The sequence below is a fragment of the Aquila chrysaetos genome, chromosome 12 (assembly GCF_900496995.4).
Source record: "Aquila chrysaetos chrysaetos chromosome 12, bAquChr1.4, whole genome shotgun sequence".
NCBI lineage: Eukaryota > Metazoa > Chordata > Aves > Accipitriformes > Accipitridae > Aquila > Aquila chrysaetos.
Window position 1 is genome coordinate 45955 of NC_044015.1, and position 25258 is coordinate 71212.

A 25258-nucleotide genomic window follows, 5' to 3' on the forward strand; every position below is an offset into this window, starting at 1 on the left:
TATGTTACTCTTGCTATTTGCACTGTACCCTGAGATTCTGATGTGCTTACCAATCCTACCTAACCCAGACAAAAAAGTTGAACTGCATCATTCAGCAGTATATCCACAGCTGGAAAAGGTGGCATTTGTTTGGTTGTTTTTTCCCCCCCTCTTGTGTCCACTGCAATTTCAAATTTTTTTTTTTTTTCTTCTTCTTCTTAGATGTCCACTACAAAACAGGTGAGACTGGATCATTCTGCCACGGCTCCATAACAAATGGTTCTTTTGAAGGATTTAATAGCACCAAGGATGGTACATACCACATGGAGTCTGCTAGAGGATTCAGTAGCAAGGACAATTCTCCAGGTAACTTTCTTCTTCCACCATGAAAGTGACATAGGTAAGGCTCTGGTTCTTTGACAGGGTGTTGAAATGATTGACTGAAAGAAAACAATACTGAGCACTGAAGGAACACTTGTTTATCTCTTCTCTGGCGATTCAAGAGTGCTGTTTATACATTGACCTCAAGCAATTATAACTTTGAAAGCTTTAACTAGGACTCTTGTCATTGTTTATTACAATGTACAGTTTTACCTTGGGGAAACTTCGCAATAGGGAAGTGAAGTGAATGACCAAAAGATGTGCACAAAGCAGTGAGAAAGGTAGGATGGAAACCAACAGTCTTGTCTTGCCTTGCATTTTATTCTCTGTCAGAATCTGGAAGTAGAATCTAGAGGACCCAATTCCCCACTGCTACTGCCCAAAGTATGATCCTTATGACCTTTTCTGTCTTATGCAGCCAAATATTGCAATTTCTCTTTGTAAAAAATTAAGCCTAGAGACTTTTGAGACTGTCCTGTGTTCCAGAAACAGAAGGTTGTTCTCTGAACCTTAAAATGATTAATCTTAGAATAATCAATTTCAGACTGGGAACCAAGGAAAGACTCCAATAGAAGCACTGCAAACAAGGGGATCTAGGGCTGATAAAATTACTTCAGCACTTCAAAAGAATGAGCATATTGTGGGACTGGGGCTCTTTTATTTTTGTTTGGACCGGCAATACTACTTTTCTTTTATAAAGACTGAGCAGAGTTAATGCTTCATGACACAAGCTGACAAACACACACAAATGTGTGTCACTCCCCTCTCCCTCATTCACCTGGTGCACATGGTAAAAACAACTTTGAGCACATTCCAATGCTCTGAATATCAAGGGTTGGTTGGGATCACAATTGCTGGTTCAAGGGTCTGGCAATGCCATCAGCCCTACAGCCACATGCTTTACTTTCTTTCCTTTTGTGTTTCAGAAACTGATCATCCCATTGGTGGGCACTAAATAGTAGACCTAGGGGATGAGTGGAGAGTGACATGGGCAACAACTCCAATCCCTGCTGCTATGCTGCCAGTGAGCCAAATCAGAGCCCGTGCCACTTATCATCAGCAGCAGCACAGTGCAGGTATGTTCCCTTACTAGCCGAATGAGCTGTAGTCCCCTCCCACTGCATTGTAAAGGCAGTGCTTTATACATTCATCCAAAATTTTCCAGTAAAATATGACTGGAATTGCATGAGAGATTAAAAGCTATGTTCTGAAAGTGAAATTTTCCTGTTAGGAGCAGGGAAAATGGGCATCATTTTTGAAAATGCAGACGAGATCAAGCAAGCAATCATGTGGCACTGGGAAACATGTAGTTACAAGCCTCTGCTGGGATTTGAGGTTAGAGTCACAGCCACAAGTAACATTTGTACCTGATGCTTAAGTCACTGGGTCAGAGTGTCTGAGAAATGCCTTGTTCAGTTGCTTTTTTCTCAAAAACCATTCCCTGGAGGTTGCAGCTCCCTCCCAGAAACATCCATTCAAAAAGAACCCCCTCTCAGATACTAATCACTGTAACTGTTGTGTGTAATACCTAATTGGTTTGTGTTGAGAATAGCTCCAGTCAGCACCTCTATTGCAGGCACAGCTGTTCTCAAACCTTAGGGGGGGAACTCTGTCAAGAGAAGATAGACTGGGCCTTTGAGAACACTAAACAGTCAAGCTGAAGAAACGCTCCGCACCAGCTCCCAAGGCCAATTATCCTTTCTGCAGCATAGGGAAACAAATCTGCTTAAATGGGGTTAGTAAAAGCTGCTTGCCCTTTTCCTCTTCTCTTTTTTTCCCCTCCCTCTTCTCTTTTTTCCTCCCCATGCGTAGCCAGAGATATTAAGGGCTTGAAAAGATACCAGTAAGTTTGGAAGTGGGATAGAAGCATCCCATAATCCTGCTTAGTGCCACAGTGCTGGCAGATGTAAACTTTCTATCCTTCTGTAGGACAGGTCCGCTAGAGACAGCCAGAGTCCTTGGTAACTGGTGACAGAAAAAGGTAGCCTGTGAAAGTCATTATTACAAAACATCTATGAGGCAAAAAGCTAAAAACTAGAAAGGAGGACTGGATATTTATGCAAAAATAGAGTACACAACTACAAAATGCACTGGGGAGTTTTTAGACCTACCCACTAATGCCAACTCTTTTTGTGAGGAAGATATTCCAGAACTGTTTGGTGTAGTGGCACCAGGCCACTCTGGCAGTACCCAGTGTCACCATGTTCAGAAAGAGAAAAGATACTGGGTGAGCTGAACAAAAGAAAACAATTTTTTACTGTGAGGGTGCTCAAACACTGGTATAGGTCATCCAGAGATGTTGTGGAGTCTGCATCCTTTGAGATGTTCAAAACCTGGCTGGACATGGTCCTGGGCAACCTGGTCTAGTTGACCTTGCTTGAGCATGGAGGTTGAACTAGATTATCTTGAGGGGTCCCTTCCAAGCTCAACGATTCTGTGAGCTACAGCACAGGTACTATTTTAACAAGTCAGTTTCTACACTGCCACTTACGTCTGTCTGCTCAGCAAAGGAAATCTGATTAGCACCCTGTCTTACCTACAATTATTTCTATACGTCACAAACTAGACTTGGAAGAACATTCAACTTAAATCCAGCAATTTTGTGAAAGGATCAGTCCCTTACTGAATGTACACATTCTCTTCAAGATGTAATAAGAGAATAGATATACTGGGTCAGATGAAAAGTCCTTCCTGCTAAGTATTCTTTCTCTTTTAGAGGCAGGTGCATAAAGAAAAATATGGTGGAACAAGGTGCATGTAGAGCAATCCTTCATCAGGTGATAAACTCCCACTGTCTGGCACTCCAAGGTTTACTGAGCTGTAGCTTCCATCTGGACCATTAGGTTTAAGAGTACTGATGGACCCATACCCCAGGAATTAACTTAAGCACTTTCTAAAGCTATTTATACCTTAGCCAAATCCTCTGAAATCTCTTGGCAGTAAGTTCTGTCATATAACTACTTGTTTAAAAAGGAAACAAACCCCCCACAAATCCTTCTGCCTTCTTGTGTTTTAAATCTGCTTCCTAATCTGAGTAAGCACTCATCCTACTCTCCGTACCTAGGCCTGCCTATTTCCTGTCCTGTAGCTGTGTCTTGGCTCATTCTGTAACTAGGACAGACTAGAACAACATGACTGTGTTAGCACATTGGTGTGGGAGAAATGCCACCTCTGCTGCCAGAAGTGACGACAATCTCTGTCCCTAGTTTTGGAAGCATGAGCAGCAGCTCTGGGACAAAGAGGGACCCGAGGACAGAGCCATTACAAGCTGTGTATTTACAACAGCCCATCCGATATATGCACAGATGCTTTCTGTGAAGGGGGAACAGATTCATACTGATGCTATGCCATGTCATGGTGACTTCTGCAACCTCATGCCACAATCCCATTGCAAAGGGTTAAAAATACAGAATAAATCTGTAACTCCATTTTACAGTACTGATGCCCTCTAGGCCATGGGTGCTCCTTGTATATGCCTTGGCTGTGACTGAAAACCAATCTTGGGAAAGCTTTGAAATTAACATATGCACAGTCCACAAAGTGGAGCATATTGCAAGCTAGCCAAACGTTTCATGCACATACACTTTGCTCAATTACTCTCCCCGTGCTTGTATAATCGTCCTAGGCCATGCATGCACATGTGCCAGCCCATCCACTTCTCTATTGGCACGCTACTACAATGCCACACAGTTCCTGTGGGCACCAGCTTCCTCCTGCAGAGGTTAAGATGGCCTGCTGTGAAAAGCTTCACATCTGCCAGGCATGTGGATGAAGATGGATCCAGAGCAAGAGTGGGCAACTCCATTTTAGATCTTACTGAGTTGGAAGACACTGCCACTTTGAAGGTGAGCATCAGCGAAGGATTTTGCTTCTCCACCTCAGACCAGCTTCAAAAATGCCAGTAGGAAGGAGAGACTAAAGCACAGTGAAGGTGCTGAAATTCAGAACTTCTTGTATACAATGCTGCCGCTGAACTGTAAGAGCCTGGCAAACCACCTGTCTATTGGTATAATTCCTCTTGCTTAAACTTTACCTTAGATTCAGGAAAAAATGTACTAGATAGCAAATCACCCAGACATGTTCCATCATCAGTGGGTATGTACAGAAGGGCAGCTCCAAAGGTCTATGACAAAGTCTGCATCACTTGAAAGGGATTTGCAGACATGTACCTTCAAGACCCGATAGGTCCAAGCTATGCGACTCCTGGACTCCCTCTGGAGTCCAGCCTGCAGAGAATTGGCCTTTAACGTGTCTTTTTTTTTTTTGTTCTCTGGACATGCCGGTGGATTACGCTTCTGACAATCCTCACTTTGGCAGCAACTGGTACTGTCTTCCTTTTGCAAGAACCCTTCGTAGCAGCAAAGGTAAGAGACAACTGCAGATAACTGATTGGCTTTTTCTGTTTCCTGCCTTTTCATGTCCTGGACATAGCTGGAGAGGTTAAAAAGTAACGTGCACTAACAGCAGATGTAGTTTATGGCCTGTTCTAGGGAAACCAAACCAAACAGCTCACAATGCAGAGAATGCCACAGTGTTACAGGAGCTGTGGAAATTGCTTCCCAGCTACTTCATTAATGCTTTGAGGGGAAGGGGTACACATGGCAGGACTGAACACATACATCAAAAGTATTTTGGAATGAATTACTGTAGATGTCCTGCTAATGAGCTACTTTGACTTCTAAACCTGCCATGCTACATCCTTGTTCTCCATCCCTAGAATCACCACTGTGATAAAACACCTCTCTAGCTTTTACAGCAACCCTCATCCCTGCCTGCATGTGCCCACTAGTATTTCTACCATGAGAAAAAAATGTTAGTACCTAATCCATCATGATATGGACACTCATTTTGCTCACGTGCAAAAATATCCTCAGAAAACCGATGGCAGGAATGAGCGGCCAGAAAACCACTTTCTGCCCAGGCCTTAATTTAACTGTATGTTGCACACTTCTACCAAAAAAGTGTTGAGTGCCTCTTCTACAGAGGTCTGCCACCAGCAAACAATTTTCTCGCTGCTAACACTGGTTCTTGTCCATATGTCCCCGATACACAGTTAAATGTTCATGATGGTCCCTGCCAGAGTGAAATTTACCCTGTATCTTGTGTTGATTTGACAGCTAGTTGTTACTTTCAGCATTTTCTGGACCTACTTACTTTTTGGCAGGGAACTGAGAAGTGTGCTGTAATCTTTGCTTCTCTTCCTCTTCAGAGGAGCTATCCATCTCCTGTGGAAGAAGAGATGGATAGCAAGAGAATATTCTTGCTTTCTGGGAAACTCCCTTCCCGTCTCCCAATTTGTATTGCTTCTTATCAGCAAACAAGGTTTCTGTTGTTTTTTTTAAAAAAAAAAAAAAAAAAAATCACATTTCTGTTTTTATTCATGCAAAACCTAGGAAAAAGTCTGCTAGGAAAACACAGCTTGAAGTCTCTAGGCATTCAAAAAATAAGGAAATGAAAAAACATCCACACAGATTGCGAAGTTATTCAGTGTCCAGCTCCTAGTTTAGCTCACGTTCATATATTTGTTCATACCTCAGCTGTGGAATAGCATTGTTCCTTTGCAAAGAACTTATAATACAAAAAGACATAGTTGCAGTCAACAGGCTCTGTTCCTGAGGTACCTCAGCCTAATTCCTCATGAGGGCAGTAGGTTTAGATGAAGTAGGAAATCCCTCAGCCTCATTCTCCCTTCCATGGGAACTCTGCTGTGATTGGAGATCCTTCCCATTTCCATTTTCTCTCTTGCTCAGTTGACAAAAAGCTTTACACACAAAGGTGCCAGTATCTTAAAGGTACTTCCAGCCCTATTTTACAGACATTTAAAGAAGCCAGCAGACAGAGTACTTTTTCAAGTCAAGAGACAAACTGAGTCCACTTAGTTTTAGCCAACAGCTAGTAAAATTTAAAATCTAAACCCTTGCCTCCAAATAACCTATGCTGTGGAGCTGAGAATTCAGATACAGGTGTAAATTTGACAGTGCTACTGGTCATTGACTATGCATCCAAGGGCATATTTGGATCAGATGGTGGAAAAGTTAAACAGTACTGCGACTTTGCTGTTCAAGCTCAGGTACTAGAAACACTGGCGATGCCCATAGGCTGAACAGACTAGGGGCGGGGGGTGTTAAAAGTTTCCTATGGCTTGCTAGAGTTTTGCATCACAGGCTTATAAACGCCCTTCTGTTGCACCCTGTCATCAACAAGTATTGCAACTAGTACTGGCTACTCCCAGTCATGTAACAAGTCACAGACCACCTGGAAGCAGCTTTCACATCAATAATGTTCTTTGTCTGACAGAGGTACTCCCTCCTCAGCTAGCTTGAAGACAAGTGCTTGGATTTTTTAATATATTTTTTTTAAGTCTTGTTGGCTTGTTTTGAATTAGATGGCATTCACCTTCAAGACTAATTCAGCTTCAGAAGAATCTGTTTAGTTAGCAAACTTGGCAGCTTTAGAACAGGTGCTATACTTCGGCATATGGCCATCACTTCATTACAATTGATCCATGATCTCTGCTGATGCCTCTGATCACTGCTAAGACAGAAAGCAATTATTGCAGTCTGTATGCTAAAACCAACCCAAATACAAATGGAAGTTCCAAAGCCTTTTATTGTAGCCCTTGCATGGCTGAGCTGCCCTCTAGAGGGATGGACTATGCATCATCCCAAAGACAACATAGGATGGAGAGAATCATGAACCCTGGAGAATGTGTTCATTTGACAAGATCCTTCACAAACTTCCAGCCTTCCACAGTGTATTCACAGGCCCTGGCGGGAGCTACAGACAAGGCAGACATGACTGTCTGCACTCCTGCAAGGAAAGCAGAGAAGAATTATCCCAAGAAGAGCATCATTCACGCCAAATTTCCTAATGTTATTCTAGCATTGTAGATTTCTTTAAACACAGAGAAAAATCTAGCTCTTATCTCAGAAGCTTTGAAATACACTGAGGCCTGAATGATCTTGGTTCAAGTACAGCTTTATTGTCTCAGTAGCATTTGTGACACAGAGAAATTCCAACTTCAGGACCAGTATGAGGGATAGACAATTACAAGACTGAAATGAAGAACTGAGCCAAGTTCCATTTTATTTCTGGCCTTGCCACAGACTCCATGAGTGATGCGGGATGTGTCACGATATTTGTGGACCGTGTTTTCCCACAATTACGTGAAGACTTTTTGCTGCACCATAAAAAAACTATAAATTAACTTACTAGGTATTTATAACATGCTTTGGCCTTCAAGCAAGATCTCTAAAACTCTAATAATAATGGGAATACTCATCCCTTCTGAAAAGTCAGAGCCTGATTTCAGACATACAAGCATCTGAAAAGTTTATAAACTCTTCAATCTTTAACCAAAGGTTCACCTTTCTTAAGAATAAGTCATCATTTATTTTTATGCTCTACTTTCCCTGATCACTACCAGGGCTGATGAACTCACTGGTACCTAAAGTCTACCTATTTATTGTGGGGGCCACAGGCCTCCCCAAACACTTCACCAAAACATTCAATCTTAGATTGTAGGATAGTGTAGGCATGCCTGTCTTGGGGCACAGGTGGGCAGCAAGCTTTGTAGGTAAAAGAAACACCAGCTCCTCTGGTTAGAAAGGCAGACAGGTTTATGGGCACACATCCTCCTCCTTATTTCACAGTTGGAACAAGAAATTAAGTCCAAAGTCACTCAGTGTGCTAGTGGTAAAACCTGGAGCAGAATACACTTCTTTAGTCCCAGTCCCAATGCTTCTTACACCAGACTGTAACATCTATCACCTCCTTCTCAATCATTCAATTTAGGAGGACAGTATTGAAACAAGACTGGTAGAAGCTACATCACTCTTGGCCCCTTGCTCCTTTCACAGTTTGGTGAGAAGTTACTTTACCTTTATTCCAGGAATCAGAGGGGGAAAAGTCAAATCTTGGAGTGGGTGGGAGCTAGAAAGAGAAAGAGACACAAGATATCAGCACTTAAGGGACTTCGCTTATAACAGGATTCACATCACCTTGGAGAAGCCTCTTGACCTCAGATCTCAAAGATACTTAGGTGCCTACTCTCTGTAAGTCTCAAAAGGGATCAGACACGAGGCTTGAAGTCTGGACTTTGCTCCTTCCCCCAGTATAAAGTAGGGGCAGAAGGTAGTACTTAACATTTGGGTGCTCCTAAAAAATCATCTCCATGGCTGTCTCCTTACAGTGATCTATTAGTTTAGAATAGTCTCTAATATGAAAAATGCTTTTCAAACTTCCAGCAGAGGCTTCTCCTGTTCTGAGGATTTTAAAAAATAAGAATTCCTCAAAGAGAAGGGCCTCTTCAGGCAATTTAAATTCAACTTGACGAACTGTTAGCAGCTTGAGAAATTGGGAAGAGAATCTTTTTGTTAATTCTTTAAAAGCATGTAAGATCCTTCAAAAGAAGCTTAGAAATACCACTACATAGTGAAATATCTCCCAGAGCATGCTTGCAATCCCCTCCTTGACCCTGCATAGGCTAGTTACCCCTTCTCCTTTGAAATAACATCTGTGAGCAATGTCTCTCCCCTAAATTTAAAATTTTATCCTCCTTCCATTTTAATCCTCTTAAAAATATTCTCAGTGTGAAATCCAGTTCCAACACCAAAACTCCTGCCAGCATCACTGAAACCAGAATATCACCCCAATGTTTTCTCCTCCTCATTCAGAGAATGCGTTTGTTTTGCTGACTGTGTTCATCTGCACAGTACTTACCTCCCAGCCTATGTACCTTGTCCACTCTTGGATAGCTGGAGGCAGTGCTGCTTGAGCTTTTTTAAGGGCTTCAGCACCTTGTGTGCCACTGCCCAGCAGCCCCTGATCATATGCCACGTATACAGCAGCTCCAGCCAGGCCTCCTTTGATGACAAACCTGAAAGAATCAAAAGCAGCACCATTTCAGTTCATGTTATGACTATCAATGCATCTCTCTCAGTAGGTTGTGACCATCAAAAGGAAGGTATTGATAAAGAAATCTGAGGGTCACAAATACTCCACTGTAATGTCTTATTACAGACAGAAAGCAGCAGACAAGTATCTAGCTACCTTCCTTTTCTTCCTAGGCCAACTATTCCCTGTCAGCCCCTTGAAACCATACCCATTCACATTTTATCAGTGACAGTTTTCAAAAAAAATGAGAAAGCGTCAAACACCTCAGAGTATGTGCCACTTTTTAAAGTCTGAGAATCACAAGCATATACCTTTGATAAAAGGAACTATAGGATTTTGCAGTGTGTAAGACATCCATGTTAATGATGTGGTTCTTGCTGTTTTGTTAACAAGTAATCTGATTAATCTGACAGACACCAATATCTTGTTAAGCTCATTATAGTCCAGTTAACACCTGGCCATGCCTGTTCCTGCATTGCCTAGGCTTTTAAGGTTTCCCAGTAGACTCCATGGTGCGTAAACACTAGTTTTACAGCTGTAGTGGCAACCTGCAAAGCGGAAGACAGGAAGAGAATATTTGACCTTTGTTTACTTTTTCATTATAGACAAGAGATCTGGGGAGACTGCCTTTTTCAACTTCACAGGGCAGAGAGTTGCTTCCCATTTAAAAAAGCCAAAAAGCTATTGCACACCTAGGCAAAAAAAAGAACAGCCAACCAAAAACCTGCCAGATAGCAGTACTGCAGTAGTAGAACGTAGGCTAGATACAGCCTCTGAGAGAAGCGAGAGAGAATCAATACTTAAATCCATGTATTCACAAGTATTTTGAGGAAAAGGCACCCTTCCACACCTTCTCCATTCGAGCGGGCTGTACGTCCAGATCGGAAAGTGTTCCCTCAGCAAACAAGCGCCCTTGGGCGGCACTCCCCGGTTTTATTTGACGCATCCACGCTCGCCAGGAGAACACCGCCAGACGCCTGCCAGGCGTTTGGAGGTACACCGAGAAGCTGCCGGATGAAGGCCAAGCCTGGCACGGGGCCAGACGAGGCCGAGGGCGCAGCGCTGCAAGGCCAGGCGCCGCCAGGCCGAGCCGGGCCGGCCGGGGCCCTGGCCACAGGCCCGCGAGAAGTCGGGGGTGACCCTCCGCGCGGGGGCAGAGGGGGCGCGGGCCGCGCGGTGCATGCGGGGGGAGGGCGACCGCTCGGGCCGAGCTCTCCGGGCGGGGGGGGGGGAGCGCGGGCGCAGGGACTCACTTGACGGCGGGGAAGAGCCTGCCGGCCATGACTGCGACAGGGGCGGCGCGCTCGGCCGCGCGCCGCGGGGACCTTCGGGAGCCGGTCACGTGGTCGGGGGAGCGCGGCGGGCTCCGGCCGTCCCCGCCCCCGCCCCCTGCGCGGCGCGGCCGCCTCGACGGTTGCCGTGGCAGCTGGGCCGGTGCCGAGGCGGTCACGCGGCGGCTCAGGGGGACGCCGCTGCCGCCGCCGCCGCGGGGCGCAGGGGCTTGCCGCGCGCGCAGGTAGGTCGAGCCCTGCGGGCGGGGCTCGCGGGGGTCCGGGCTAGCAGGCGGGCGGGCAGCCCGTGCTCAGCGCCTCCGCGTGCCTCTCTGTGGTGAGCCCCTCCGCGCCGAGGGCGGCTCTCGAGCCTTTTGCGGGAATGTCCCCGTCACCGGTTCTTCGTGCTGTATCGCGACGTGCCGGTAGATGGTGTCTTGCCGCTCTTCGCATCTGGACGGAAGCTCGGCCGGGGCTTCAGCCCCAAGGCTCGCGACAAGGCTCCATCCTACCGACTGTGCTGCTTCGTTGGTGTTGTGCAGTAGCAAATGCCGGTTATCCTGCGGTACGGCTTTTTGCGGTGAATGTCATCAGCTATGAGCGTAATAATTGTTTAATGAATTAAACGTTCTGTAAGGTTAGACAGGAGGGGTTTTTTCTCCTGTAGACTAGGGGGAACTTGTGTTGTATAGAGGCTGACTCTGAGTTCAGAGAGCTGTGGGAATTGCCAGTGAAAGATCTTTTTCTTAGAATCAGATGTCTCTTTCTTCTATTTCTCTCTCTCTTTTTTTTTTTTTTAATAGAGCTCCTAATGTTTTAGGTTTTGTACATGCTTACATAAAATTTGGCCAAAACAAGGCCAGCTGTTGCTGTGGGTGCCTGCCATATTCTGAAACCATCACAATTTTCAGTGCAAGCGTCTGTTTCTCACTTTTTTCTGAATCCTAAGAAAATCCAGACATATTCAAAACAGAGCGTACTTGTTGTTTTATCCACCTTTAAGTACATATTGGATGGTCTGAACTGCTGACATTCAGCTGACCTGGATCCCCTGTTTGTAATGGGGGAGTAGAAATAGATACAATGAATAGAAATAGAAAATACGCATTGTGTTGTCAAATCACATTATGCTTTTTAACTTAAAACTCTTGAGTTCCAAATCTACCTGGTAACTTCTCAACTTCAAGAATATCTACTATATTGTCTCAGAATCTTCGAGCTACTGAGGTTCATATTTGTTCCCATTTTTCCCTTTTATCTTCTCCAGGCCTCAATCCTACAAACTCTGCTGTCCATGATCATCTCTGTACCCTGGGTAAGACTGTTAATTTGATTATCTCGCTAAGTATTAGCCACATCCTGATATGCTGTCCCCCCCAAAAAAAAAACTAGTTTTAAAGATGTTTGCAGAACTGTGGAAGTTGACAAAGTGAATTTTGCAGAAGACAGCTTCTGGAACTACTGCAAAATTTCTTTTTAATTCCTCCTATAGTCACTGTATCTAACTGCTTCTGGCTACTAAAGAATTTGTAAAGACAGAAAAACTCAGAAAATACAGAGCAGTAGTACTGGCTAATGATGCTCAGCTTGGTAAGTGAATGCTATTAGTATCAGTACGTTTTGATACTGACTTAAGTTTTGAAGTTTCCTTTTGCAGGACAAGTTCTAAAGAAGGAGAAGCACAGAAATAAATCCCTCACCTTTTTCCCTGCCTTGTACCCTGTTTTACATACAGCAGGCATGTATAATTCCCAAAGCATGGAAAAGCACATCTAAATGTAATTTGTCAGCACGGTTTCATATCTGTTTTAAATTTTTTTGACAGCTGCAGATAATGTATTATTTCGGAAAAGAGATAATAATTTCATTAGGTTTGCATTTCAGATTTGATGTGGTTTTACATCAAATGTATCTGTGAGAATCTGAAATAGAATGCAGCAATACAAAATGCAGAAGGCTTTTACTGTAAAATGAGACTTTCAGGTCATGGTTTAAATGAGGAATTGGTGCTGACTCCACAAGTTTCTCTGGAGTGTTCCATTAGGGACAGACATTTTAAAAATAATTCCCCCAGTTCAGTTCATTTAAGTCAGACTGAATGCCAGACCATCTGTCCTGGAGCAAATGAAAGGCTGAGAAAACAGTTGAACAAGGCAGGAAGATAGATGTGATGATTTCTTGAGCTTTCTCCAGACCTGTTTTCTGCCCTCTTTGGATCCCTTCCTCTCGTACGAGGGCAGGTTTCATTGTCTTCAGGCCTGCAGCTTTACATTTTTCATCCCGCCAGGGTTACTTCCTCTGAACACAGAGTTGCACTGCTTGGCACAGCCAAGCCCTAACCTTTCTTGGGCAAATGCAAACCATTCACAGGACTGTGGTGTGCCCTCCCTTCAACAGGGAAACAGCAACTTCTTTGCAGCTTATCAAAGTGTTGATTGTTCATGTCGTCCCTATCTTTCATTCTTGACAAAGGTGACTTTGGCTCCCAGTGGAGAGACTTCTCAGGTGGAGTCTCAGTTCTACACAGTGCCTCTCTTATATGCAAGACAAAAAAGGCCTTTACATGCCTCTTGCAGGTTGGCTTCCAGCATCAGAGGAAGACATTTACAGTATTTTGGCTGGAGTGCTCAGCTTCAAGACTTCACTTTGTTCTTCACAAGTTGGTGGGATATGAAGCCAATTGGAAAAGTGCTTTGTGCTACAGGGATCATAGCTGGGCTCCTAGCTTTCTTCTGGAAAGATGCTTTTAATCCAGGTAGGCTCACCAGGGGGGCCATTCCAAACTGGAATATAAGTCACGTAAGAGAAGAGGTTGAATTTGCAAACTCTAACTGGTGGTCTCATTCATGCCCATAGTCTTACCAGAGTTGGTGGCCATAAAGCAATGCTTCATTCCCAGAAATAAAGAGAAGCTTGAAACAAAGAGGAAGACAAAATGGTCTAACAGCATTTACAAGGGATCCTGCTGTCTATGTGGCGAAAAAATGACATGTACTTTGCCACTGACTTTCTCTTTTTTTGTTTTGATTTTAAACTCCTTGGGGTTAAGAACCACCTCTGTAGATGTGCAGTGCCCAGCACAAGAGGGCTGACATGTCTCCAAACTGATGGCAAAGAATAAATGATATGCAGAAGGCCCAGAGCCTGGTTTACGTTGTACAGCTTTTTATAATGTGAAAATCAACTTCATCCTTGAAAGATACTGGTCTAGGAACACAGGCAAAAGGCATGTGACACAGCTAGCTTGCATAATCGTATCATTGTTCCCTGGCAGTGATAGCCTAGGCATAATGTCCACAACAAACACGCAGTAATAAAACAATGCACCTCTTGGGCAGTTGGGCCTGGGGGTTGTTCCATGGCAGCTGAGCCATGCCAGCTGCATGATTTTATCCATTATCCATCTTCATGGAAGAATGCTGAGCTGGGGAGGAGGGATGGGAATGGTGAAGCAAGGCTTGGCTGTTTGGTGTCTATCATGCCAGCTGCTGTCTTGAGTGAAGTGGGTCAGACTGAGCCTCCTGCTCCATGACTGAAGTATGAACCTGGGTGTTGTCAGGGTGGAGGAGGGAACTGGCTGTTGCATGTTAGGCCAAGCTGACTGCCGTGTGCTGGAGCTTGTTGAGCTAGCCAAGCTTTCCTGCAACCCAGGCCAAAACAGATCAATATGGCTGGCTACTTGACATGAGGTGGCTGATGACTAACCTTTTTGTTGTAGGCACCTGTCAGAAGGGGAAAATAGCTCATTCTTCAAAGATTAGGTGATTTTTGATTATTTTCAGTCTAGCAAGAATTGGAAGGCATTGTTAATCTCATGGCTTCTTCAGGTCAGTCCTGCCTCTTCTAGGTTTGGAGAAGCATCAAGACTTTTGGGCACTTACACTGGGCACTTACATGCACGTTTCTACTTTAGAGCTCTGCCAATAGTTAAGGGCAGCTCCTCTGCTGCTTCCTTCACTTACTTCTGTATCTTTTATTCTCTTTCCCAAAAATAAGAGAGCTTGTCTGGTGCCCGTGTTCTCCTGACTGGAGCCAGTGCTGGGATTGGAGAGCAGATGGCATATCATTATGCCAAATTTGGTGCTGAAATTGTTTTGACTGCAAGGAGGGAAGCTGTGCTGCAGAAGGTAGGAACTTCCTTGTATGAGGGAAGACATAAGAGATTTGGACTTTTACCAAAAAAACCAACAACAACAGTTTAGCTGTTGTTAAGTTAGCATGCAGTTAGCATGTTAAGTTAGCCAACAGTTAGCATGATAAATTTTCCTTCAGAACTGTTGTTGAGCAGAAACAGCTTAGCTACTTTTGAAATTCTTTCCACTTGTGTAGAAAGATGGAACATGCCAGTGACATGTTTTGAGCCTGATTTGCTGGCAGTGTCCTGTGCCATTCTTCTCTGTAACTGATCTCCCGGATGGGCTACTTCGTGTTGCCATACACCAGTGCCTGCTGCAATATGCCCGTTTTTTCTTACCAGAAGGCAGTAACACTGCATACTGAGGAGGTGTAACCCAGAAGGGAGCTTGGCCTGTACAGCAGGATCCATATACACTGCCTGAACTTTTTACTGCCTGAACATTTACATGAGGAAATGGTATGCAGCTGTGTCAGGGAAAGTTCAGATTGGACATTAGGATAACGTTCTTATGTTCTTATGTTATTCTTGTGAGGGTGGTCAGTCACTGGAACAGGCTCCCCAGGGAGAAGTGGTCACAGCACCAAGCCTGTTCATGGAGTGTCTGGACAATGCTCTTAGTCATATGGTTTTAGCTTTAGGTAGTCCTGCAAGGAGCAGGTAGTTGGACTTGATGATCCTTATGGGTCCCTTCCAACTTGAGAGATTCTATGATTCTATGAACTACAATGCCTGTGTGATATTGTGCAGCTTTTCAGAGTCCAAACGGTTCTATTTGTAGCTGTTTTGTTAAAGACTCAAACCTTTTTGTAGGTTAAATAATTTTTGACCAGCTTGAATAGATGAGACTGCTTTATCTGTAGTTTATAAAATGGGACAATATTTAGAGAAGGTATCTCTTAAACTGTGGGGACAGGTGACTTACAAGGAAAGTTCTTCACTATGAAATGGTGCAAAAGGAGAGTTGAGGACAGTGAGCATAAGAATAGTTCCTAATGCCTGGAAGGCATTATTTCAGCAAATAGCTAAACTGTGTATCATTACTGGGGACCTTCACATACTCAACATAGCAAAGGAACTATGAAAGATGAATACTGCTAGAGCCTTACCAAGTATTTTGGAACAAAAAGAAGAACTTAATGTAAAGCATAAGCCTTATTCCAGAAGAGTTCTTCTGAATAAGACTGTCTTTTTCAGGTGAATCTTGATCCTTTTCCAAGGTCGATTGAATCTGCATCCTGCTAGGAGTTACCTCTATTTAAGTGTCTGGTTAAACAAAGTCTGGATGCAAAATGAGCTCTCTGTGGGCTGAATAGCAGTAGACTTAAAGTGTGTCTCTGTCCAGAATTGACTCTCACTGATAGTAGTATGGGGAAAAAACAGTGCCTTACAGTGCCCTAATTTCTATTCTCTCCCCCCGCCACTCCATATTGTTTAATCTTTGGGTATGTGTTATTCTTCAAGGTGGTGGAGAAATGCCTGACGCTTGGAGCAAAGAAAATATTTTATATCCCTGCAGATATGTCTTCCCCTTCAGAGCCTGAAAAGGTGGTTCAGTTTGCTGTCCAAAAGCTGGGTAAGCATCATGGGCATCTCTTTGGCCTTCAGGTATATAGGCATATATAGTTCTCATTCCAGTAGGAGCTTCCTGCTTCAGTTTCCCCATCTTCCTCACTGAGGGGGATGTTTAGGACAGGAGGGTGTGCAGTTTGTAAATACCAATGTGGGTGTGGCCATCTTTTTAGCTGCCTTTCATGGGGAGGGCATGTCTTTTGCTAGAGGAGAAAAGTATGCAGAAAGTGCTCGTAGTACTTCACTAAAGCCACACCCCATAGCAACAGCTGCAGTACCTCACCTGTCACAGGGTACTACATGTATACGCATTTGCCATATGTGAGCAGGTACCAGCTGCACACACCCGACCCTGAACATAGTGCCTTGTGTTGAGAGAGGCAGAAACTGGGAGGTCTGAAAGCAGTGACCTGCCCCTGTAGCAAAGCTCAGTCCAAGACTGTATAGAAGGGGCAGGTGGTCTTATTTTAACCAGAACTGATTCACACTACTCCCACTCTCCTGCATTCGCATTCACTCATTCTTTAGTACTCACAAGCAACAAAATGTGTATCGCCAAGTACCTTGGCCCCGATTACTTGTGATACAAAGGACAAGGGATGCCCACTGCTGAGTCCTCATCGTGTCTTCTGGGTTCTTGGTGACCATGTGCTGCTTTTTGATTGTCTTTTGTGCCCTGTAGGAGTTAAGTGATTATGAACTTTTGTCTCTCCGGCGTGCCTCATTTGGGTCAGATTGTCATTAGGCAGCATTTTCTATTATACTCACTATCCTTTTGTCCATTATTTGAGTTTCTTAATTACTTCAGTATGGTCTTGGTTTTCCTCATGTGGGTGTCTTAAGAAGCTGTGTGTAAGTGTGCTGTGATCTGGATGACCTGCCAGTCCAGCAGCCATCGATTCATACCTTTCTTTTAAACCTTCTGCTGTTCCTGCTGATACATTCCCATACCAATCATAATTTTTCTGCTACAAATTTGTATACTTATAACTTCGAAAACAGAGTGTACCACCAGAACTAAGTTCCAAGTCTGCACTACCTTGAAACATCATTTCAGAGAGCTGCCATCAAAGAAGAACAGCTTTCCTTCCAATTCTACCCTTGAGGAGCAAGCAAAGCTGCTCCCAGATGGACGTATTTCATGTATCTTCATGGTAAAGCACTTTCCAGCCTTCTGAGAGAGCGGTTCAGCCCTCCTGCTGGCATTTCTGAGTTCAATCATTTGTTACTCGTTAGAGGATGACCCCTTTGTTTGACTGCTTTTTCTCCTGCCCACAGGGGGATTGGATTACCTGGTGTTGAACCACATTGGTGTGACCCATTTCCAGATGTGGGCTGGAGATGTGGAATACACCCGCTGGCTCATGCAGGTGAGGTTTCCCAGCAGGAAGAGCTCACCTGGAACTGGGTGAGTCTGGCTTCTCCTGGGACAGCTTTGGGAAGCTCAAAAGCAAATTCAAGTCTATGGCAATGGTTGAGAACAAACCTTTTATTTCATTCATGTTTCAAGTCAAATGGTTTGGAGGCTTTGTTACTAGACAGGTGTTTTGCTCAGTTGTTGTATATGTGTGCAGATGAATGTCTGGGAAGAACTTCAGTTCTCTCCTTCCTTCTGTCCTTCTTATCTCCTGTTAGTCCAGGACTGCTAGGGATTGATGGGTAGTTACAGGCAGTTGTGCAATGTATGGCTAGTTTAGGAAGGCCAGTAGGTGAGGAGCAAGCACTTCCTACTCATTTATAGCAAGTACACATGTGTCATTGCAGAACACAATAAGATTGTTTGAAATGGTGTTTGCCATTTGAGTCTCTGCTCACAGATTCAGAGTTTTCCTGTAGAATCACCTTGGTACCAGGTTTCAGGACCATGGAGGAGATAAGCTGTTTTCTTGATTCAGTCTTCTTAGGTCAGGTGGGTCATATTAGTTCTATTTCATGTTGGAAGGAGTGGAGAGTAAGGAACTTGGGATCACAGGTAAGAAATTTCCTACAAGTTAGCAGTCAAGCTCAGAAGAGATGCTGAATGTTACACTTCGTTGTAGTCTGAGCTCAGTCAAGAGGAACTTAAAAGAGGAACATGATTGTCCCTTGTCAAGAAATCTGTATGTTAAAGCCCAGGAATAACCTTTGCTCTGACTCTCCTCCATTGGTTTTTCTGGAATCTGAAAGAGTCATGGATGCAATGTTTGTCCCCATCTTCGCAGAGATTATTCTTTTTTCTTGACGTTTGAAAAAGCAAATCCAAGCCATGCTCTTTTCCATTTCTGACCACTGTATTGGCTTTCTGGCTCATGCTGACCTTCTCTCCAGACCCTCTTGCTTCTTCCATGTCTACTTTTATCATTCCAGGTGAATTTCTTCAGTTATGTGGCACTTGCAACAGCAGCTCTTCCCACCTTGGAGAAGAATAAAGGTTCTCTGGTGGTTGTTTCTTCCCTCACAGGTTAGTGTCTTTAACTGGCATAAATGTGGGCCTTGTGGAAACAATCGTTCCCAGCACATCTTGCTTCTCTGTGTACTTCAACCTCTCAACACATTTTCAAGCTGTGCGTTTCATAGTAGCAAGCAGGACCATGGCTGGCTAGCCTTCTTGTTTTCTGGAAGACCTTCTCTGTGTTGCACCATTTTGCATTCCCTTGGAACTTTGCTCTTCACTCACCATGTGCCCAGATCTGCTTGTTTGGCTCATGTCCCTCACAGCCAGGCCCATCTCCCCTGCATTTCTGACTCAGCATTGAGACCATCCTGCCATTCTAAGGCCTTCTGGCTTTGGCCAGCCTGAATAGCCGGCTGCTGAGTAGTTGCAACTACTGTGCAGGATGGAAAGGCAGGAGAAAGGCTTCAGTGTGTACTCAGGGGAGCTGCATCACCATACACAAGTTCAGACTACAGTTCATCCCTGCCTTGTAATGTAACGTGCCTTGCTGTCAGGGAAATGTCATGGCCAGATGCACCAGCATGTGATCCAGTCTGTATGTTTGCATGTGATGGGGGAGGGGAAGGCTGCAGGTAGACCATGACAGTGGGCTTTTTAGGCCAGTATGTGACCTGGTTACTGTGTAAGTCAAAAGAAATTTCCTCCCCTTATCCACGTATGTGGTGGCTCTTGTGCTGGGATGTGTTCACACAAAGTGGTATAATTTTCTAAGTGCCCGCATGTGACTAGAAATAGAGGGAAACTCATCTGAACATAACATGGGTTGATGCAGGATGGCAAAGCCTCTGTCTTTGCCCAGATTCCCACTCCATGGCACCATCCTCCTTACAGCCACTTTCCTGGTGTTTTCCATTGTCTCCTTTTCCTTTCCAGGGAAAATACCCACTCCCTTCACCACTTCTTATTCTGCCACCAAGTTTGCACTGGATGGTTTCTTCAGCTCGCTGCGCCATGAACTCATCATGCAGAACAGAAATGTCTCTGTCACACTGTGCATCCTGGGCCTGATTGATACTGATACAGCATTAGAGAATACCAGGTGTGTATTTGGAGGAGGATGTAGGAGTCTGGGAGGGATTGTGTCTGCAGGAACATGTCTCTTCTTGAAAGCATGCAAAAAATGCACAACTGTGTTTAAGATGGTGTGCGCATCTGTTCGGATGTGCAAGAAGACTAATGGGAAGAGTGCATCTGCTTGGGTACATCACGGGGGTTGTGCATGTACACCTTAGCATAGAACATGAGCATGCAGAAACCTGTGGTAGTTGGTCTGCACAGTTAAAACCACACCAAGGATTGACTGGCTTTGAGTGATCCTCTGACTGTTTCTTTCCAGGGGCAAAGTGCACCTAACTGCTTCTCCTGCTCCTGAAGCTGCACTCGCTATCATCCGGGGGGGTGCCACACGGGTGCAGGAGGTTTTCTACCCATGGTGGCTGCAGCATATGTGTTGCCTCTGGGTTTTGTTCCCCAATGACCGGGACCAGGTTTTACAGAGTTACTATAACTACAGCAGTCCTTAAAGGACACCCAGTCTCAGTCTTCTCTCCCACCCTACATCCCTTCTAATCACATTCCCCCATCCCGCCAAGCATCCCATTCAACCATTGGTGTCAAGCAGGAGCAGGACAGCAGTGGTGGCAAAGTAACCTTAGGTCTTTTAATAAGACTATTCTTGGTCTCCCTCTCATCCTGCTTCAGCCACAGTTTTGATATTTCTACCCATCAGTCACTGTGTCTTAGCCTTCCACCCATCTCCCCTCCTTCAGCCTCACGTGTCTGCTTTTACTGCCTCCAGTCTTCGCTCAGTTCCAGCTTTAACCTCTGTCTGTAAAGGATGTCCTGGAATGTCTGTACATTCCTGGGACATCCTGCTCCACTGCTTCATTGTTTTGTGTATTCTGTGAACCTTCTTGCTTCCTATGAATAGAATTTTAATCTCTATTTTAATAAAACTATTTTATTTTATGTGTTGGTGTTACCTGTTGATGCTTCCTCTGTGAAGGAAGGCTGGTGACCTGGCTTCTGTGAGCACAGGCCTGTTGGTAGACATTTGCTGACTGCACTGGACCTGTTAAATCAGGAATTACATTCCTGTAAATGTCAAGATGGGTTGATGATTCCTGCACTGAACAGGAGAAAGAATGTAGAGGGCATTTTTCCCTAACACGTTATTCCTATGGATATGTGTCATGGCTTGTAAGTTCTAGCAGCTAAGAAAAAGCAGTGTCTGCTTGAATCCTCCTGGGCTGGGGATGGATAAAAGATCCTATGTGGGCTCTTTGGTGTCTGAGAGGATGGTTATTTTGTGTGTTGTTCCCGTCTGCAATGCACGAATCCTGAAGGAACTTTAAGTAGCTTTGAAAGCTGAACATTTTGTAGAAACTGGTTAACAAGTTTGGAATTTATTGGAACAGCCAACTACTGCTTAAAAAACAGGCTTGTCTAGGGGATATAGAACTAAAATGGAGTGTGCCAATTGCAATCCTTCTTCAATTATAGCTGGTCTTCTCCAAGGAGAGGGAAAAAAAGCAGGTTGAGGGCTACATTCTGGCTGGTGAGAGCTGGCTTCCTGGGGAAGGGTCACTGCATGCCCCCCTCCTTTGCTCTGTTGATAGCTAGGTGCTTGACAAAGTGCGCTGTTGTTCTGAACTAATATAAAAACTTCTGTACCTCCAAGAGATGTCACTGCAGCTTGAGTTCTATTCTCGTTACTGGAAATGGTGCGTGGCACCTCTAGTAGCAAGTACATTTTATTCACATCATAGGAACAGGCACCAGCTGAGTTTTCCTTCCTCTCTCCTTGCCATTGACTGGATTTTGACAAGACAAAGCTTTCTATGGAGCTGTGTGGAAATAAGAACTCACCGCAATCTAGAGTTGGAACTTGCCCCTTCTGAAACACACACCTGCTTGCTTCTCATGACAGTTTGCAGTATACACCTTGGCTCAGTCACTGCAGAACTGAGTTGGTGCAGGGGCAAGGAGGCATCAAAAATTGAGGTAGTCAGATTTCATTCTGTGCTCATATTCTGCTTTTCTCCAGCACCATTAAATAGGGGCTTATATATAGGAAGAAATTTATGTATTTATATTTATTTATAGGAAGAAAGCCCCAGGGAAACTGGTGCTTTTATAGGAGGGGCTGAAAGAGGGGCATGGCAAACAGAGTTGGTTCTTTACCAACCCCAAGCGTGTTCCTTACCTTCAGGGCAGAGACGAAGAGTCTGTGCATTTGCTTTCCCTTTTCCTGGTTCTGTGCGTAGCACCAGATGGGCTGGACTTTGGTTCTCGATTGATTGATTTCCATCAAGGTGCTGTTGAGAGAACCAGTTTTGTTCTCTCAGGCGTGAACAGAGTACACCAGGGCTTAAAAGTTACCTGGTATCTGCACACAAGAGCTGTGACTGGTTTGTGTTTAGCTCTGCTGGAGCCTGGCTGCTGAACTAACTCATTGCAATTGGGCTAATATAACAAACTTGCATTTTGGGGATCATATGCTGAAGACTGGAATAAAAATCCACAGACAGCTGCCTTAGAGACACGGGGAGGCCGTGTGGTGTTCAGAGTAAGCCAGGGTTGTATTCTGTAGGACTCAGGCTCTGTCATCCATCCCCCTGTGAAATTCTTTTTAACTGACTACACAGATGATCTGCTGAATGGAAAGAGACTTTCCTTGTCCCAGGCCTTTGGTGATTGTCTTCAAGTGTAAGCATTATCTAAAAGCAGGTGCAACTAACACATGAAGTAAAACCCCAGTTACTTAGCAAGTAAAACTTTTATTAAATAAATTTAAGATTTTTTTTTGACCAGAATGAGGAATTTGACATTGACAAAGCTCGTATCGCACCTGTAACGTTGTACAGTCACATCAGTAACTGTGATGGAAGAAACAGTAAATGCTTGTTTTAAACCAGCTTGAGCTAGAATTTCCAAAGTCCTTTTTTTCCCATTTTGCATTTGTTGGTCTCTTTTTTTGTTGTTTTTTTTTTGTTTTGTTTTGTTTTTTGTTTTTTTTTTTGTTTTGTTTTGTTCAAAATTAGATTAAGTTTAAACTTCATGAAATTACTTGTAGCAGAAATAAAGTACATTATACAAATCACGTACATAATAGATGTTAAGTATAAAAATGGTATTTACAATAAGTAAACATGGACTATAGAAACACACGGACTCACACAGCTTCACCCATCTCAAACTCTCAGCATCAGATACAGAGGGGTGGTTGAGGAGATGAAGGTACTTAAAGAACTGTGCCACAAACATCTGAATAAAGGGAAACTGGAGGAGGATGAGAATTGGCTGAGGTTCCCTGAAGTCCCCATATCTCGCTTCAGTATCAATTGCATCAATCTTTCTCCACCAACCCTCTGTTCATGTTTGAACGCGCACGTGCGCGCGCGCGCGCACACACACACACACACAGAGGAATGTTCTTGGTACCTTATCAAACTGGAATATTGAAACTAATCATTCAGAAGGTTTGTAGGGTTGGTTTGCTTTGTTTTTCTTTCCTTGTTTTGGTAGAAACTTAAAGAGACTGTTTCAAGTTGTTAAAGGGATATGTCTTGTCAGTATGACACCCCCCCCCCCCTTACCCCCAGGGGATATTTGTCAAATTAAGCTCTGAACTATGTTCTGTACTTAAGTGTATGTGTATATAACTGTATCTGTACATGCTGCATAATGTATAATCTGTCCCTTGGAGGGGGTGGTGGGAAAAAACCAGAATGGCAACCCTCTTTCATCATACTATCCTTGATGTCTGCTTGGGAAGGCTTTGCAGAGTGTAAGAAAGAGGTGAGTCTTCTTGCAAAATTCAGATGGAGAAAATGTCCTGTTTCATCTGGGAATCGGAACTGCCCGCTAACCAGTGTTAGGTTACTTCCGATATGTGGAGGCAGTGTGTAGCCCCGGGGAGGCTTCTGTCACTCTGTTTTGGAGATAGCATCTGCTCACACTCTCTTCTCTTCTCTTGCCTTGATCAAGAAAATGCTCCGTTACCACTGAGAGCTATGAAATACAGATCTGTGCCACGTGTGGGGAGGCAGTACAGTTCCTGTAGGTAAAGGGACTGGTTTCCTGTGCTTTCAGCCTAATTTGAGTGCTCAGGCTAGGCTTTGGCACCAAACTCCAGGAGCTCTGTCTGCAAAAGCCCTTGGAAAGGTAAGACTGAGAGCTCTTGAGATCCTTAATCAGGCTGGTGCTAAGGTTGGTGGATGAGTGACTCGAGCTGAGCAGCTGGCTGTGCCCTAATCCTGGAGGTATGTAGTTCTCTTTCTCCTTGCTTCTTGGTAATGTTGAGTAGAGAGATGCACGCTCTCTCTCTCTCTCTTGCTCTGTCCATCCAAGCATCCTCTCAAAATGTTCAGGCCTATCTACAGCGCTTGCTGAGAGGACACTGTTCCAAAGACAAACCCTTAACTTCCAATCCCTCTTGCAAGGAGTCAGTCTCTAAATGGAAAAGTTTGGTCCTGTGAGCCACTTTAAAGAAAAATAGAGACTGTATATATATATATATATATATATATATATTTTTTTTTTTTTTTTTTTATATTTATCTATGAAAGGGCCAGGAGACAGGGCAGGAGGGAGGGAGGGACGGAGCTAAGTTTCCATACATCACTGCAGTCACCTAGAGATACACCAGTTGGTTTTCTTGGTCCATGTACTCCAGGCATACCCCGAGAGGAAGAGCTTCAGGTCCCCAGGGGCTGCTGGTGTTCTGGTCCCTTTGCTATGCACCACATTAGCAGCAAATATGCGAGTCCGTAGTGGCAAGAATCTTCCTGCTGGGCAGATATTGAGCCTTCTCTTTAATTGCATGTTTTGGGGAGGAGGGCAGAAGGAGGATGGGGTGGGTAGGTGGGGAGCAGAGGAAGGAAAGGGGTGGTGTCAAAAGTTGATAAATTTACTGGCCTCTCTGTAAATCAACCTGAAGCAGAAATTCTTCCTCTGGACTTTCCCTTCACCTGAATAGAAAGGGAGGAGGGAGGGAATTGGGAGATTAGGAGAACATCTATGCAAATCTCAGGCTTTGAGTTGCTGTTGCTTAAACATGGAGGAAGATGACCCCAATCAGAAGGGACCAAGATAGGCCTCCCTTGCTCCCAGTCTGCAGCTGGTAGGAGCTAGCTCTTTGACAGCCAGCTCTCATGTCAGGTAGTTCTTCTGTGGCCCTTCAGGGCATCACCTTTTCTCTGCTTTTCTGTGATCCTTGTGAATCATGGGATTGTCCCTTCTCACCCTGGACAGCATTCTCTGCAGACTAATTTCAGGGCACATGTAACAACTGAAAACAAAACTATTGGGTTTTAAAAACCTTTCTAGGAAGACGAATGCTTTTTGGGACCGGCCAGAAAGTAGACTGAAACCTTGCTTAGACCACAGGCAGGTAATTTGAACCCATCTGCCTGTCAGGGCCCTGAGTGCACAAATGGGCCTTAGTGGCCTTGACCAGCCTCACGTGTGGCTTCTGTCCACACTCCCTGCCCATGGGTCCAGGAGTCTCATTACAGCTCAGGCCTGTGCCTTCAGTCCTTGTCTGATCTACATTGTGAAAGTGTCAGTCTCCACCTGTCCATGGACCTG

General features: G+C 44.4%; 3 protein-coding genes across 14 annotated transcripts in view; 1 reads left to right on the forward strand and 2 right to left on the reverse strand.

Moving 5' to 3' along the window:
- MICOS13 (mitochondrial contact site and cristae organizing system subunit 13) overlaps positions 1-10788 on the reverse strand; it is a 32225-nt gene extending 21437 nt beyond the window's left edge. For 2 of the 7 annotated variants that reach the window (XM_041127648.1, XM_041127649.1), the window contains exons 1-6: positions 10509-10591; positions 9567-9803; positions 9082-9238; positions 8241-8292; positions 5515-5686; positions 300-419 (exon numbers count right to left, since the gene is read on the reverse strand). In XM_041127648.1, coding sequence (XP_040983582.1) covers positions 300-419; positions 5515-5686; positions 8241-8292; positions 9082-9238; positions 9567-9613 — 548 coding nt within the window. In that variant the 5' untranslated portion in view covers positions 9614-9803; positions 10509-10591. Of the gene's footprint in view, positions 1-196; positions 4792-5514; positions 5687-6951; positions 7171-8240; positions 8293-9081; positions 9239-9566; positions 9804-10508 lie in introns of those variants that run through there. The other 5 variants (XM_041127650.1, XM_041127651.1, XM_041127652.1 and 2 more) reach the window with 5 other exon arrangements.
- A 25-nt stretch (positions 10789-10813) lies between these two features.
- Positions 10814-20635, forward strand: HSD11B1L (hydroxysteroid 11-beta dehydrogenase 1 like). The gene is given in 10 exon segments (XM_041127647.1): positions 10814-11128; positions 11794-11841; positions 13103-13170; positions 13173-13281; positions 14523-14653; positions 16126-16237; positions 17512-17603; positions 18580-18673; positions 19541-19706; positions 20004-20635. Coding segments are annotated over 10 exon segments (1227 nt in total). The 5' UTR covers positions 10814-10908; the 3' UTR covers positions 20191-20635.
- Positions 20636-22426: 1791 nt separating this feature from the next.
- The window catches only part of CELF5 (CUGBP Elav-like family member 5), a 42143-nt gene continuing 39311 nt past the window's right edge, over positions 22427-25258 (reverse strand). For 3 of the 6 annotated variants that reach the window (XM_030032100.2, XM_030032094.2, XM_030032098.2), the window contains one exon: positions 22427-24639. The gene's annotated coding sequence lies outside the window, so the exon portion shown is untranslated. The remainder of the gene's footprint in view (positions 24640-25258) is intronic. The other 3 variants (XM_030032097.2, XM_030032096.1, XM_030032095.1) reach the window with 3 other exon arrangements.